Raw genomic sequence first — 15,780 nt, 5'->3', positions numbered from 1 at the left:
CCCAATGAACATACCCATCCTCTTGTCAGCATCAAACTGTATCTCTTCTTCTTTGTTCTAAATCTGCTGCTGGAATATTTTCCAAAATCTGTACTAAGCCGTCCTGGATACTCTTTGCAGACAGACTGCCAGGCTATATGCAAATGGCTCTCTCAAACCAACGACTCTGACCTCAACTCCCTCTTGAGTTTCAGACCCACAAATTTCTAACCACCAATCTGAGAGAGATCTGGTTTGCTGAGCACTGTTAACTCAAGCCAGCCTTCCAAAAAGTCTCATTATAACATGACAAAGTCTCTGGTTTGGCTACACAGTCACATTCGCTCCTAAATTCTTTCTGCCTTTGTAGTTAACATTAGGTCAGTTAAGGCACAATCTGAAGTTTTCCTTAGCAAATGTTTGGCATCCTTGATTTCAGGTCGCTTTATCAATACAGGTAACTCTGGTCCTCTCTTTATGTATCATGTAGTCTAAGAGCCTTTGCTCTCTACTCTTGCAAGAGTTTAGTTTCCTCGCCGACAACACCCTGTGACAATTTCTCTACCGGGCAAAGCTGTCATGAGGATTAGAAATAGCATGTAACTCAGGACCCAGGTTACAATGCCTCAGTATTAATTATCATTGTCACCATCAGCCAAGACATGTGCATGTTCCTCTGGCATGATGCTTCTGAATGGGATGGTAAGAATACCCAAGACCTTTGCTGCCCTTTCACTGAATGTCCTTTTCCTGAGCTCCCTCTAGTCTATTCCTCCACATACCACAAGGCTACACTGCAGATGGATCACTGTGACCCACTGCAAAGCCTCCCTAAGATACAGAGGCCAACGTTAGCCTACCATCTACAGAGCAAGGTATCTTGCTAAGTGCTTTACATAAGTCATTTCATCTAATCCTTACAACTCTGTAAGTTAGTTATTTCCACTTTATAGATGGGAAACAGAGGCTTAGGAAAGTTAAGAAACTTGTCCTAAACTAGAAAGTTGGAAAGTAGCAGAACTAGGGCACCTATAAGCCTGCATTCGTATTAGCTAGAGTACCCTGCCTTACCCCACAGACTAGAGGTCGAAACTTCCCGTGCTTTACCTCTACCTGTATAAATCAAGTCAATATTTTTTATGCCAACAGATTTTTTTTTTAATGAGTTAATGCCAATCAGTTCATTTGTAGATGTAGACAAAAAGTCTTAACACGGTTCTGCTTGAGTAACTACTTTGTTGCTTACTATATTAAATTAAGATTTCTCATTAGATCCTGGAAATTAAGCCAACCCTTCACCTCTTCAAAATCGCCTTTCATGACCTGTCTACTCTGACCAATCTTCCTCTGACATGTCTTAGTAAATCCTTGTCTGACAGACTTTGCTTTAACTCACAGCTTTTCAAAAACATATCAAGTTCACTATACTTATTCCCATCTTTCTAATTAGCTGACACAGAACCAACCTCTATCTTCTAAAAATTTTTTCACAATAAATGCCTTTTATTACTGTAAAAAAAATGCTTTAAAAAACTTTTCAGAAAACAAAAATAAGGCAAATGATTAAATATTCAATGAGAAAGAAGTGCTTCAAAATTCAGTATTAAATACAAATACATTTATTAGCAAGAGTATTTTTGGAAAATTTTTCATCTCTGGTTCTCTCAGGCTTTAACGTAAGTAAAATAATTTAAAAAGTAAATTAAAAATTCTTTTTAAAATAAAAAAGTAAAAAAAAAAATTGCTCAGCCCATCAAAAATAAGTAAATAAAAGTAAGTAAATCAATTTTACCAAGCGTGTGCTGCAGTAGCCTCTGTTAATCACTAGTTTGAATTATTCACATCTCTAGTAACCTGTATACTTAATTTAGACTCTGTTAAAGGAACAAACAAAATCAATCAACAAATTGGGCAATTAATGGTACATAACAGTGACTTACCTACTTCGGTGAGTTGATGTCTTTCTAGTGTTAAATTCTTTGGGTCCTTAATAAAATGAAAGGGTTGTATTTTTATTCCTTCAATTTGAGGGAATAATAGAGCAAAACCAGACTCTCCAATTTCTATTTCCTGAGGTCGATTGTTACCTGATCCCATTGGAGTCACTAGGAAAAAAGTTAAACAGTTTCACGAACAGATTTAATAAAAACTGAAGTTTCATTTGGTAACACTTCATTTGATATGTATCCAGCCCCACCTGGGTAACTGCAGTTTGCGTAACCAAGATAATCAAGTTAAAAGCTGAGTAAAAGTTTGTCAGCTTTGAAATTTTAGGGGTAGTGTCATGATGTCTGCAATCTACTTTTAAATGGTTCAGAAAGAAATGTTTTCATGAACAGAAAAAGAAGCAACTGTTGCAAAATTTTTTAAACTGGTCAGTCTCCAAAAGGAATATGGATGTTTACTATTCTATCATTCTTCAACTTTGAAGATTTGAAGTTTTTCTACATAAGAAGCTGGGGGTAAAAAAATACATCACAGCAATTCTACTTTTAAAAAATTATCCTACAAGCTGAGCGTTGCTGGAGTGGTGCGGGGTGGGAGGGATGGGGTGGCTGGATGACAGACATTGGGGAGGGTATGTGCTATGGTGAGCGCTGTGAATTGTGTAAGACTGATGAATCACAGACCTGTACCTCTGAAACAAATAATACATTATATGTTAAAAAAAAAAAAATAGTAGGAAGGGAAAAATAAGGGGGGGGGTGGAATCAGAGGGGGGGACGAACCACAAGAGACTACGGACTCTGAGAAACAAACTGAGGGTTCTAGAGGGGTGGAGGGTGGGTGGATGGGTTAGCCTGGTGATGGGTATTAAGGAGGGCACATTCTGGGCACCTGGGTGGCTCAGTTGGTTAAGCGACTGCCTTCGGCTCAGGTCATGATCCTGGAGTCCTGGGATCGAGTCCCACATCGGGCTCCCAGCTCGGCAGGGAGCCTGCTTCTCCCTCTGACCCTATCCCCTCTCATGCTGTTTCTCTCTCTCTCTCAAATAAATAAATAAATAAAATCTTTAAAAAAAAAAAAAAAAGGAGGGCACATTCTGCATGGAGCACTGGGTGTTATACGCAAACAGTGAATCATGGAACACTACATCAAAAACTAATGATGTAATGTACGGTGATTAACATAACATAATAAAGTAAAATTAAAAAAAAATTATCTTAAAAATACTGACAAATGTATAAAGTATGTGTGTGTGTGATATATATGCACACAGTACCTTTATCACCAAATTAAAAAAAAAGAAATGGACAGGCTGATTCTAAAATATACGTGGAAATGGAAAGAACCTAGATAGCCAAAACAATTTTTAAAAAGAGCATCAAAACCTACACTAATCAATCTTTAAAAAGAATATCAGGACCTACAGTAATATGACCTTGGCTTAAGGATAAACAAATATATCAGTGGAACAGAATTAAATCCAGAAACAGACCTACCAAACATGCAATTATTTTTAACAAAGGTGCCAAGGCGATTAGAGGAAAGAAGAATCTTCAACAAAGAGTGATGAAATAAGTGGATAACGTATGAAAAAACAAACAAAAAACCTCGAACCTCTACCTTATGCCATACACAATAATTAATTCACGTTAGGTCACAGAACTAAATGTAAGAGCTAAAACCACATAAGAGAGTATCTTTGTGACTTTGAGATAGGCAAAGATTTCTTGGAGAGGACATAAAAAACATTCACCAGAAAAGAAAAAAAATAAACTGGATTTCACCAAAATAAAAGTTCACTGGTCATCAAAGACACTGTTGAGAGAAAGAAAACCAGCAACAGACTGGGAGAAAATATTTACAACACCTATACTTGTAAAGGTCTTGAATTAGAATATATAAACAACTTCAACTCAAACATAAAAACAATCCAATAAAAAAAAAAATCACTAAATGACTTGGATACTTCACAAAAACAGATATACAAATAGCCAACATCTGAAAAGATACTCAACATAACTACAATCATTGGAGTAATTCAAATTAAAACCACCACAAGAAGCCTCCTCATACCCACTACAATGGTTAAAATGAAAAGACTCATTTGAAGACACTAAGTTTTAGTGAGGATATGTAGCAATGAGCAACTGAAACCCTCATTCATTGCTGGTGAGTATAAAATGGAACAACTCTGGAAAACAGTTTGGCAGTTTCTTACAAAGTTAAACATAAACCAACCCCAAGACCCATCTCTTCCAAGAACAAACCCAGGTCCACAAGAAGACTTAACATAAAAATGTTCACAACACGGGACGCCTGGGTGGCTCGGTCTGTTACGAACAATCGACTCTTGATTCAGCTCAGGGTCCTGGGATCTAGCCCCGTGGGCTCCCTGCTCAGTGGGGAGTCTGCTTATCTCTCTGTCCCTCCCCCTGGCTCTTGCTCACACTCTCTCTCTCTCTCTCTCAAATAAATAAATAAAATCTTAAAAAAAAAATGTTCACAACAGCATCATTCATAATAGCCAGGAATGTGATCAGTCCAAATCTCCATCAAAGAGAGAGTGGAAAAACAGTCTATTTATATAACAGAATAATACCGAATAATTTTTAAATGAATTACTGATACACAAGGTAACATAATTTCAAAAATATGTTGTTAAAAATATTTATACGGAGTAAAAACTTAGCCAAGACATAAAAAGAGTATATACCGTATGGTTCTATTTATATGACATTCAACAATAGGCAAACTAATCTATGGCTGCAGAAATCAGAACTGGGGTTTCCTTTGCAGGCAGAGATCAACAGGAAAAGGACATGAAGGAACTTTCTGAGGTGATGGAAATATTCTCTATCTTGACTGGCGTGTAGGTTACATAAGGGTATACATTTGTCAAAACTCATTAAATTGTACACTTAAGATTGTGCAAGTCACTGGAAGTAAAGTTCACCTTAAAAGAAAGATAATGACCTCTGCACATATAAGAATGAACGAATTTTCTCAAACCTTAAGTTTTTTGAACCTAAAGAATGAAGATGGGCCAGTAGCCAATGGCTGTTTTAGAAACAATCACTACACTGTGGCCTAAGAAAAAGGAATCCAACCAACCGTCTTGGTGGAAGTTTTGTTGGGACATGCGTGGAACTGGCTCAAAGAAAGCACCCAGCTGCAGGGCAACCAAAGCCAGTAAGCGTGTCCAAGAAAACACAAGCGGGAATGGGAATGGCACCTACTCCTGACACCAAGATCATAAGGGAACTTGGAACAGACAAAATTAAAATTCCTTAAAATTCCTCCAGACAAAATTAAAATTAAAATGTAAGGCAAGCACAAAAGGAAGGCTTAAGGTAGACCTCCCACCCTCACAATGGGGTCCTCCCCAAGTCCACCCTCCCTCCCCTCCCTCCAACCCCCAGCTGAAATTTTAGAAAGGAGAAATGTGAATAGGCTTTGAAAAAGCCAAAGGGGGTTGAGGTAGTGAGGCCTAAGAAAATGATGAAGCTACTATTCTATATAAGCATTTGCTAACAACTAGTAATGGCAAAACCTAGATCACTCATTTAAGGAAAATTCAAAAGTTAAAAGAAAACCATGGTTACTGTTATCATTTTTTTTAATCCAATGAGAAATGAAATGTGTAGTGATAGGCAGATGTAATAGTATGGGGTAAGGAGCTGATAATGGGAGAGATGAAATAGTCCCTATCAACCAGGTATTTACCCTTATTCATTTGTAAACACTTGAAATCCTTTGTACTTCACCGTATAAGACTCTTAATTCAGATCAAAAGTCTCTCAGTGAAGATTAAAAATGCCAATTATGGAGTACCACTGAGTGGAACAAAGAAAATCCTAATAGCTAACATTTACTCTGATTCCTGCACATCTCTACTCTGACTACTTTTCATGTGTTAACTCATTTCATCTTCATAACCTTCCGAAGAGGGATTATCAATCATCTCTATTTCATATATGGAGAAACTAAAGCCCTCTGAAGTTAGGTAACTTGCCCAAAGTCATACAGAGAGATACTAAGTACAGCTGGGATTCTAATCCCGGCATCTGAACCACTGCACCATGACTGCCTCAATAGAGTATCTCTCCCCCATTAGCTATAGAAAAGAACCAACAATAATAAAAACCAGTAAACATCACCAGCAGCAAACTTGGAAAGGAGTATAATTTCACGCTATAAACTTCAAACCACGGTCTCCAAGCAGAGAAACAGAAGTTTCCTAAGAAGGTCTACTGTAGCTCCTAACTCCTGCCCACCAGAAACGAGGATACTGAACTGACTAAAGTGAGAATGCTCACTTAATGCTTTCTAATTTGGAGAGGGAGAATGTGAGCTTTTCCTCTCTTATGAATGGCTCCCCTGGAAAGACATGCATCACATTTGGTTTATATAGACAGCCCTGAGACTGGGAATACTAACCATAATAACCTAAAGAACACTAATAGAAGTCAAATATAACACCATGGTAAATATGACTAACTTTATGGCATTTTGGATGGCCAAAAATATAAATGTGCTTTTAAGCTACAAGTAATTCACCAATCTATGGGACCTCACATTACTGCAAGGCAGGAAATCATCAAATTGGTATTTTCTCTCACCTACAATTCCTGGGGTCACAATCCCAAGGACTTGGCATTGTTTTGGGAATAGCTTCTCAAGGGCAAATGCTGCTTCCATAGTAGTTCTTTTCCTTGCTGTAATAATACAGTAGCAAAATTATTACATGTTATTCATTTTAGGTCAAATCTGATTGTATGGGGGGAAAAAGCAAACACTGAATAAAGTTTAAGTCATTTACACCAGAATGCTTAAGAAAGTCAATGGGGCCCCTGGGTGGCTCAGTCAGTTAACATCTGACTCGTGGTATCAGTTTAGGTCTGGATCTCAGGGTTGTGAGTTCAAGCCCCGTGTGGAGCTTACTTTAAAAAAAAAAAAAAAAAAAAAAAGGCTTAAAAACTTTGATGAAAACACTTTCCCATTTGGGGCCTGTTTTATATTTTAAATTCTAAATCTGACCCTTAGCATCACCAATTTGCCTTTCTTGCTTGGTTCATATACTGTTTTTGCCCCAGTGATGTTAAATTTAGCAGCAGCAGCAAAATTTTAACTTGCTGTTGTTATCTGTTTAGCTGATAGTAGAGCATGACTTTTTCATTGCATAAGCAACAGTCACCTGGATTCAAATTAGACAGTGATAACCCAGGTCTAGCTCTGGGCCTCAGTGTGCTCAGCTTGGGACACTTGGTCTACTTCTTCTCTTAGCAGAGTCAAAAACAAGGCATAGTATAACTTCCACGTCCCTAAATGGGTCCCCATCACACAATAGAAGGCTTCAATAGCCAAAGAAATGCCTGGAGTATTAAAGTAGTTCAAAATGAGAAAGACATCTTTCTAAAGAATTTGTTTTAATTGTACTACTGCAAGGTTTAGAAATCAATCTTTGAAGCAGAAAGGGCCCCTCAAGTTTCAAAGACAATATATTCATGCATGCTATAATAGGGGGAAGGCCCAGAGCCTCAGAAAGTCAGTAACTCTCAAGATTAGGACAATATTTAATTCCAGAGGTACATAAGGAACAAAAAACCCACAAACCTTTTCTTTTGATATTTACCTCTCTTGTGGCCACGACACTCTTCCAGATTAATGAAAGTTTCGGAGTCAGCCATGTAAAGAACTGTCTGTGGTAAGATGTGAACATTCTGCTAAGAAAAACAAAAATGGAATTAGATCACATGAATCCATGAGTGCTCTCATGGTCCCTTAAAGTTCTGCCCTGGTCCAAACTGTTGTCGGCGTACCCTGCCTTTTTAGGTCAATGTTAGCTTTCTGAGTCCAACCACTTCCCATTCATTTTTCACTCATGCTCTTACCTTTTCAGGTCATTCATTTGAGCATCTATTATTTCTTCAAGTTAAACCCATTCCAGCCTGATTCAAAAGTTCATTTTCATAACTTAAACTCTTAAACAAAAACATCAAATGCCAGCAAAAGGTGCTACTTGCTTTGTTTGAATAGGCATCACAATCACAGAAAAACCTCAGCAACAAAGGGAAGGCATACAAACTCTATCACTCCTCTTTTCATTGCCTCCCAAATGAAACAGGCCAGGCCTTCATTTCCACCTTACCAACTGGCTCCCTCCAGGGACCTTTTTGCTTACTTTAATCCAGACACACACGCTGCTGTACAGATTCTCCTACAGCTCTCTTCATTTTGTACTTAAGACTGTTTCCCCCAAGAGACCCCTTAAAGTGCCACCTCCCCTACAAAACCTTTTCTTAGACACCTGCAGTACCCTGGACCTCATATGTGACATACCTTACATCCCAGTCATTTGTACTTGTGCCTCACGAGCTGGGCTTATTCAGACTCCTGTTTTCCACTAAATGTCACATTACAGACAAGTGGCAACATGGCTGAATGAAACACAAGGATGAACATATTTTTTTCCTAAGCTGGTTATTTTCAAATATTTTTACTGTCAGAATGGAATGAAGTACTCACATATAGTAAAGCCTCAACGTGGATTAAATGGAAAAAAAAAAGTTAATCCACTGTAATTTGGGGGAATGCCAAGATGTTTCAGAGTAGATTCCATATAGACAAACTCAAAAAAGATACTGAGACAGAATGATGACCGTGTGGTGCCTCCAGGGCTGATAACTTACGGATAGAGTTCTCGTGGCCCACACAGCATTTCGAAGAAAATAATTTGGTTACCAATTATTTAAAATTCCACAAAATAGTTACAGAAAATGTGGACTTCCAGATTCTTTTGAAAAACTAGACATTCTAACACCACTTCAACTGCATTCCTCTTGATGGGAGCTAAATGCAGGCAAGTACTCCCTGGTATGCCATGGCTTTATTGCTCCCTATGTTACCCTAAACCAACTTCGTCATCTGCCTAACTTTGGAGTCATTTGAGTTTGTGATATCTGGTATAGGGAGTAATAAGATAGAAAGTCTAGTCCTGAGGTTTTGATTCTCTCTTTCCTAGTACCCAATGAAAAGCAATTGCTGAGTCTTCCTTCCTAATTCTCATCAGAAGCAGTGACAATGACAGTCCTCAATAGGAAATGTTCTTAAAGCACAATGTGAGACAACTAAAACCTCATTCCATCATTCAAAGAAGTTCCAAATTTCATAAAATTTTTAGTGGACTTTAAAATCTTTCTAATAAAAAAGTTAAACCAACTTTCTTTACAGTTATAATAGTCTCATGTCCACTAGGTAATTTGGCAAGCACAAAAAAACCAGCATGATTTGTACAAGGTATTTCCATGTTTTTGTCTAACCACATTAGCGTTTACTAGAATAAATTTCTTTAAGGGCGTTACTATCTGAATTTTAATAATGACACTGATAATAGAGAATAATTTCATTTATTGAAAACATCATTATCCCTGGTACTGCAGGTAACATATTATATGCATTACCTTTCCAAGATTTAAACCTTAGAACAACTCTTAAAGGGTATGAGGAAAATTCTTATTGTCTTTTCATTTTATGGAGATAGAACCTGAAGCTCAGAGATTAGGTAACTTTTTCAGAGACTGGCAGCTAATATGCACCAAAAATGAGTTCCTATCTAAATCTGTGTGGCTATAACAGCCATTATATTGTACAAACTTTTAAAGCTATATAAAAATAATACCTGCCGTGGTAAAAATTTGAAGGAAAAAAAAAAAAAAACACAGAAAATAATTTAAAACATTAAAAAAAAAAATCATGCAATTCTACCCTGAAAGGAAACTTTTGCTAACATTTTAGCTTATTTCTTTTCTGTTCTTCCTTTTTTGTTTTCAGTAACTCAGATTATAGTAAATATAATTTCATAATCTGCCTTCTTCACTTATGACATGAACATTTTTTTCTTGTCATTAATGTATCTTGCAGTTCATCATTAAGTGACTTTATTTCTAAGTATTAGGTTATTTTCAATTTCCCTTATAATAAATGATGCTGCAAAGAACATCTTTATGGAAGTCTGTCGGCATTTTGAATTTCTCCAAATGACAACTTCTAGAACTAGACTGGGAAGGATTTGAGCCAAAATGCAAAGAAGAAAGTTTTCTGCAAGCCTGCCTTTGGATACTGTCCACTTCGGGTCTGACTCCTAGAGCCCAAACAGAGTAAGGAGAAAATAAGGGGGAAACACAAGATTGGTCAGTTATGGGGCATTTGTCTAATATCTACATATTAAGAGTGATGAGAGTCAGGTTTCTCACTCTCCAAAAGGTAGGTACAAATATGACCTAAGAGAAAAGAAAACTGGAAAGAATCCTGTGTTGGACTGGAATTGGATGTACTTGTGCAAACTCATGAATTTCCATATATATATAAATATAGTTGTAAAGGTGTGTATGTATGGATGTGTGTGTTGTGTGTGTATATGCATATGTACACACACACACACACGCATACACATATATTCCTTGGCTCTGTTCCACTGGGCTCCGGAGCAGCAAACCCTTCAACAGCAATGAGCTGTCCAGATCTTGGCTTTTAAATACCATGAAATACCATTCTCCACTAAAAGGAACCAGAGCTCTTTAAAGAAATGGCTGATTCCAGGATTAAAGCAGACAAAAGATGAGCTTAGAACATCTTGTGCCAGAAAGCAAGGAGGTGCTCAAAGGTGATGGACTCATCTCTAAAAGACCCTGAAACCAGCTGAAGGGGCTCCTGATTGCCAAACTGGGGACAATTCGGGTATCAAAATAAATACTGATAGATTATATTCCATTGAATAAAATAAGAGACTAAAAGAGTCTGCACAGAAATAAATGAAAAAAACTGAAACAGGATATTTACATAGTTTCAAAGTCTCGCCTCACAAAATACTAATTACAGTGGAAAAGAGTAATTTTACAGGAGTGACATCTGGCACACACCACCTTAATTAAATTATCAAAGGTACTAACACCAGTAATGGGACAAAAATGGAAATCACATACTACCTGATAGGATGAAACTAGAAGAGCACAGCATCACTTCTGTGATATTCCTGCCAAAGATATATAATCTGAATCTAAGAAACGTGTTCTACAAAGTAACTGGCCTGTAATTTACATACTTGTCAAAGTTGTGAAAGCCAAGCAAAGCTTGAGAAACTGTTCCACGTCAAAAATTAAAGAAATGACGGGTGCCTGGGTGGCTCAGTCGGTTAAGCCTTGAACTCTTGATTTCGGCTAAGGTCATGATCTCAGGGTTGTGAGATGGAGCCCAATGTCCAGCTCTGCACTCAGCGCAGAGTTTGCTTGTCCCTCTCCCCTGGCTTGCTCTCTCTCTCTCTCTCAAATAAATAAATAAAATCTTTAAAAAAAAATTTTTAAATGACCAAAACCAACCCAAGATTCTAATCTGAATTATTTTGTTATGAGGAACATGGGGGACATATGGGACAACTGGCAACGTCTGAAAGGATTCTGAGGAATGGATAATAGAAATGTATCAATAAGAATTTCCTGACTGATGACTGCACTGTGATGATGTAGAACAGTCTTGTTTGTGTGTAATGCGCACTAAAGTATAAGGAAGTGAAAGAACATCAGATTGATAATTTACTCTCAAAGAGCTCTGTCCCACTGGCAAATGAGATACCACAGCCTCACAGTCACCTGTGCTCAAGAAGGCTGCCCCTTTGATTCCACAGTTCAAGTCATTACCTCCCCAGGTTTTGCCCATCTTTTGAAATTGGGGGACCAGAGATACAAAACAAAAGAGTACAGGACCAGCGGCTGAAATATTTGGGTTTAAGTATTGGTTCTTGGCTTTTTAATGTGACGCTAAAGCAAAAAGAAACCCAGCTGCCTTCCCTGCCAAACGGTGACAACAATATCTGCTTCAAAGGAAGCAGGTAAAGGGGAGGTCCTCCACAACGTTATTATAATAGTAAAAATCTGTATACACAAAATGCCCAACATCTGAAGAACGGTCAAATAAATCATGGCACATCCTTACGTGTGTTTATAAAACCTTTTCGTGTCACGAGAAAATGTTCCGTAATTGAGAAAGAATAGGATCACACACAAAATAAAGATTAAAAAGAAAAAGATTGAGTTCGCAAAGGCTGACCCAACAACCCCGCAAAGAACTGTGCACCACACGCCTTCTTACTTGCCTCAAGCTCCTCTGCTACCACGCGCACCAAGCAATGCTCCTCCAGGTGGCCAGCTTCCGCCAATCCCGCGGAGATCCAAGTCACACTCCGATGCGTCCGCAACACTCGACGAACACACTCCCTCCATAAGCGGCACACGCTGGGGGCGCAAACCACAAAGGGTTGTGAAGGGACGTTCATTTCCCTCTCCGGCAGGAGATTCCTGCGGGATCAGAAGTCCCAGAGCGGGAGGTGTCGGGGCGCAGATTCGGAGGGAGAACCCGGGGGCGGAGAAAACCTTAGGGCGCACCTCGCCCCTCCGGGAAGAGTCCCCGAGACAGGCACAGGGGTACGGTAGGCGTACCTCGCGGATGGGGGCATCACCTCGGGGGAGGAGAAGGGAGCCGGGGGCAGCCGTGGGTCCCGATGGTGTCTGCCCGCCCCGCCAGCCAGGGCAAGCCCGAGGCATGTCCCGAAGTAAGCTTCCCGCCTCCTCTCTCCTCACCCTGCTACCCGCAGCAACGCCTTGGCGGGCAGGAAGGTGAGGACACGCTCCACCACCTCCGCTAGGTTACCCAACACAAAGGTGCTCTGTGGGTCCGCGGAGGAGCCTCGGCGATCACCACCACCATGATCGCCACAGCCACCCACCACCTCCATTCCTCACCAACCCGCCGAGCAAGCACTACGGCTACTCGGAAGGCACTGGTGAGGCCGGCACCAGACCTCCCAGCCAGCGCGCACTGAGCAGGCGCGCGCGCCACTTCCGGCCGGTTGGGGGCGACTGGGCGGCTGAGACCCATCCACGTGACTCCAGGCCCAGCGGTTTCCTGCGTCTGTGTCGCGGAGGGCCGGTTGGCGCTGGGAGGTGGTGGGCTTGCGTCCCTTGATCCTTCCGGTACTTTCTAGGCCTCCTGGGGGCATAGATCCTCCTGTGCGTTTCGCTGTACTTGCAGCGCTGTATTCCTTTTTATTTATTTATTTATTAATTTGACAGAGAGAGACACAGCGAGAGCAGGAACACAAGCAGCGGGAGTGGGAGAGGGAGAAGCAGGCCTCCCGCGGAGCAGGGAGCCGGATGAGGGGCTCGATCCCACGACCCTGAGATCAGGACCTGAGCGGAAGGCAGATGCTTAAGGACTGAGCCACCCAGGCGCCCCAGCAGCGCTGTATTCCTTGTCGGGACAGATCTCTCTCAGATTCTTGAATTCTAGGAGACCCAGTAGTATTTGTCCGTCTTTACAGTACAAATGTGTGTTAATAACGTGAGCCTGATTTTTGAACGGGCAGTATCTGCTTTAAAAATAGCTGGCTAAGTGTGTGAAGATGACCACCTATATTCGACACCTAGTGAATGTGGTTAACTCAAGGTAGCCCTCACGCCCTGTGTGAAACGACATAAACAGCACCTACCACTGCTGTGAAAACTTGCACCAAACTGCACTAGTTCTTCATAGTAGCAACAGATTCACCGGTAATCATGAAGTTTTGGCTTTAAAATTTTTTTGAGAGAGCGCGGGCGGGCTCACGAGCAGGGGGAGGGGCAGACGGAGAAGCCGACTCCCCGCTGAGCAGGGAGCTGGACTGGACTCCAGCTGGATCCCAGGACCCAGAGATCATGACCAAAACTGAAGGCAGCCACTTAAATAACTGAGCCACCCAGGCGCTCTTGGCTTAGTTTTTTATTGAAGTGTAATTGTTAGTTTCAGGTTTATGACATAATTCAATTCTATACATTACTCAGTGGTCACCAAGATAAGTGTACTCTTTAATCCTCATCACCTAGTTCACCTATCCCCTCCCCCACCTCCCCTCGGGCAACCACTAGTTCTCTGTATTTGAGTCTTTTTATAAAATTTGTTCCTTTTGCTTAAATTCCCACACCAGTAAAATCACATGGTCTTTGTCTTTCTGACATATTTCACTTAGCATTATGTCCGCTAGGTCCATCCATATTGTTGCAAATGGCAAGATCTTTTTTTCTGGCTGAATAATATTCAATTGTATATAAATACCACTTCTTTATCCATTCCTCTATCAATGACACGGGTTGCTTCCCTATCTTGGCTATTGTGAATAAAGACTGCGATAAACAGGGGTGCATAGCTTTTCAAATTAGTGTTTTTTCTTTGTGTAAATACCCAGTAGTAGAATTACTAGATCATATGGCAATTCTATTTTTAATTTTTTGAGGAACTTCCATACTGTTTTCCACAGTGGTTGCACCAGTTTGCACTCCCACCACCAGTGCACAATTGTTCCTTTTTCTCCACATCCTCACGAACACACTTGTCATTTCTTGTGTTTTTATTTAGAGCCATTCTGACAGGAACAAGGTGGTATCTCTAGTTTTACTTTGCATTTCCCTGATGATTAATGATGTTGAGCATCTTTTCATGTGTCTGTTGGGTTTTGGCACATTCTTGGTCCTTAACTCCAGGCCTACTGAATCCGATTCTGGGGGCAGGGCCCAACAGTCTGAGTTTTAATTTTTCTGTGATTTATGCTTTTCTGTTATTCTGATGCAAGTTCAAGTTGAGAACCACAGAGAGAAGGAATGTAAGCACAGTAGACACTGCTGTATCCCTACTTAACATCCATTTCTCCTGCTGCTTCCTTACTAACAAAGCCCACATTTGATCCCCATCTCTCTTTTTTAAAGATTTTGACAGAGAGAGAGAGAGAGAGAGAGAGCACAAGCAGGGGAAGCGGCAGGCAGAGGGAGAGGGAGAAGCAGGCTCCCCGCTGAGCAAGTAGCCCGATGTGGGGCTCGATCCCAGGACGCTGGGATCATGACCTGAGCTGAAAGCCATCGCTTAACCGAATGAGCCACCCAGGCGCCCAGATCCCCATCTCTTGAAGGTAAACTTGATTATCTAAACTAGTGGGTCTCAAACATTGTGGCCTCAGGACTGTTTCACATTAAATGATGACAACCCCAGAAAGCTTGTTTATGTGGGTTATGTCTATTAGTATTTGCCGTATTAAAAATTAAAACATTTTAATATTAATTCACATAAAATAGTAAAACCAGATTAACAAAGATTGACAAAATAAAATTTTCATGAAAAAACAGCTATGGCCCCCTCATCCAATAGTGAACAGCTGTGGCATCACTTTACATTTTGTAAACTTATAATTTCTGGCTTAAAAGAAGACAGCTGGCTATGCTTCTGAATTCCATCTGTTGTACCATCACATTGTGTGACCTCTGGAAAAGTCTACTGTACACTTGTAAGAAAATGAGAGTGAAAATGGCAAATGTTTTAGGAAAATAATTTTGACCTTCTGAAAACCTCCTGGAAGGGCCCAAGGGGTCTCCAGAGTTCCCAAAACATACACTGAAAACCGCTGGTCCAAACTAATCATAATGATTTCATTCTTTTTATCAGCCACTAGGTAAGGGGTGGACACAAGCCCCAGTTCTAGCCAAGGAAAAGTGAGGAGCAATATGCTTGGGTGGGTGGGGGAGGCTTCTAAAAAACAAGACCATTATCTACCTCTGGACAGAGTAACACGGCTACACATCCAGACATAACATTAAATCCAAAGATGAAACCAACATAGAAAAATCTCAAAGCAGCATAGCAGAGCGCAGATGTACCAGGCCTGGAGTTTTCAGACTTCAGAATTTCTTGTATGTGAGATAAACTTGATAATTGTGTGTAAGGAGGCCATGGAAATACTAAAGAAGGAGCAGACTATTGTAACTGGGGGAACTAGGGACA

The 15,780-nt window shown here is 40.3% G+C and overlaps 2 protein-coding genes across 6 annotated transcripts in view; one reads left to right on the top strand and one right to left on the bottom strand.

Moving 5' to 3' along the window:
- FBXO22 (F-box protein 22) overlaps positions 1 to 12,815 on the bottom strand; it is a 29,017-nt gene extending 16,202 nt beyond the window's left edge. Inside the window, exons 1-5 of one of the 4 annotated variants that reach the window (XM_036067655.2) lie at positions 12,558 to 12,813; positions 12,074 to 12,212; positions 7,559 to 7,649; positions 6,546 to 6,641; positions 1,920 to 2,084 (exon numbers count right to left, since the gene is read on the bottom strand). In XM_036067655.2, the coding sequence (XP_035923548.1) occupies positions 1,920 to 2,084; positions 6,546 to 6,641; positions 7,559 to 7,649; positions 12,074 to 12,212; positions 12,558 to 12,712 (646 nt within the window). In that variant the 5' untranslated portion in view covers positions 12,713 to 12,813. The other 3 variants (XM_036067656.2, XM_036067658.2, XM_078079028.1) reach the window with 3 other exon arrangements.
- The window catches only part of NRG4 (neuregulin 4), a 201,846-nt gene extending 187,513 nt beyond the window's left edge, over positions 1 to 14,333 (top strand). For both annotated transcript variants that reach the window (XR_013450366.1, XM_078079032.1), the window contains one exon: positions 13,050 to 14,333. The gene's annotated coding sequence lies outside the window, so the exon portion shown is untranslated. The remainder of the gene's footprint in view (positions 1 to 13,049) is intronic.
- Positions 14,334 to 15,780: the final 1,447 nt, after the last annotated feature.

This window comes from Halichoerus grypus, chromosome 8, assembly GCF_964656455.1.
Source record: "Halichoerus grypus chromosome 8, mHalGry1.hap1.1, whole genome shotgun sequence".
NCBI classification, from domain to species: domain Eukaryota; kingdom Metazoa; phylum Chordata; class Mammalia; order Carnivora; family Phocidae; genus Halichoerus; species Halichoerus grypus.
Note: the sequence above shows the minus strand (reverse complement) of the source record. Positions and strands in the feature narration are given on the sequence as shown.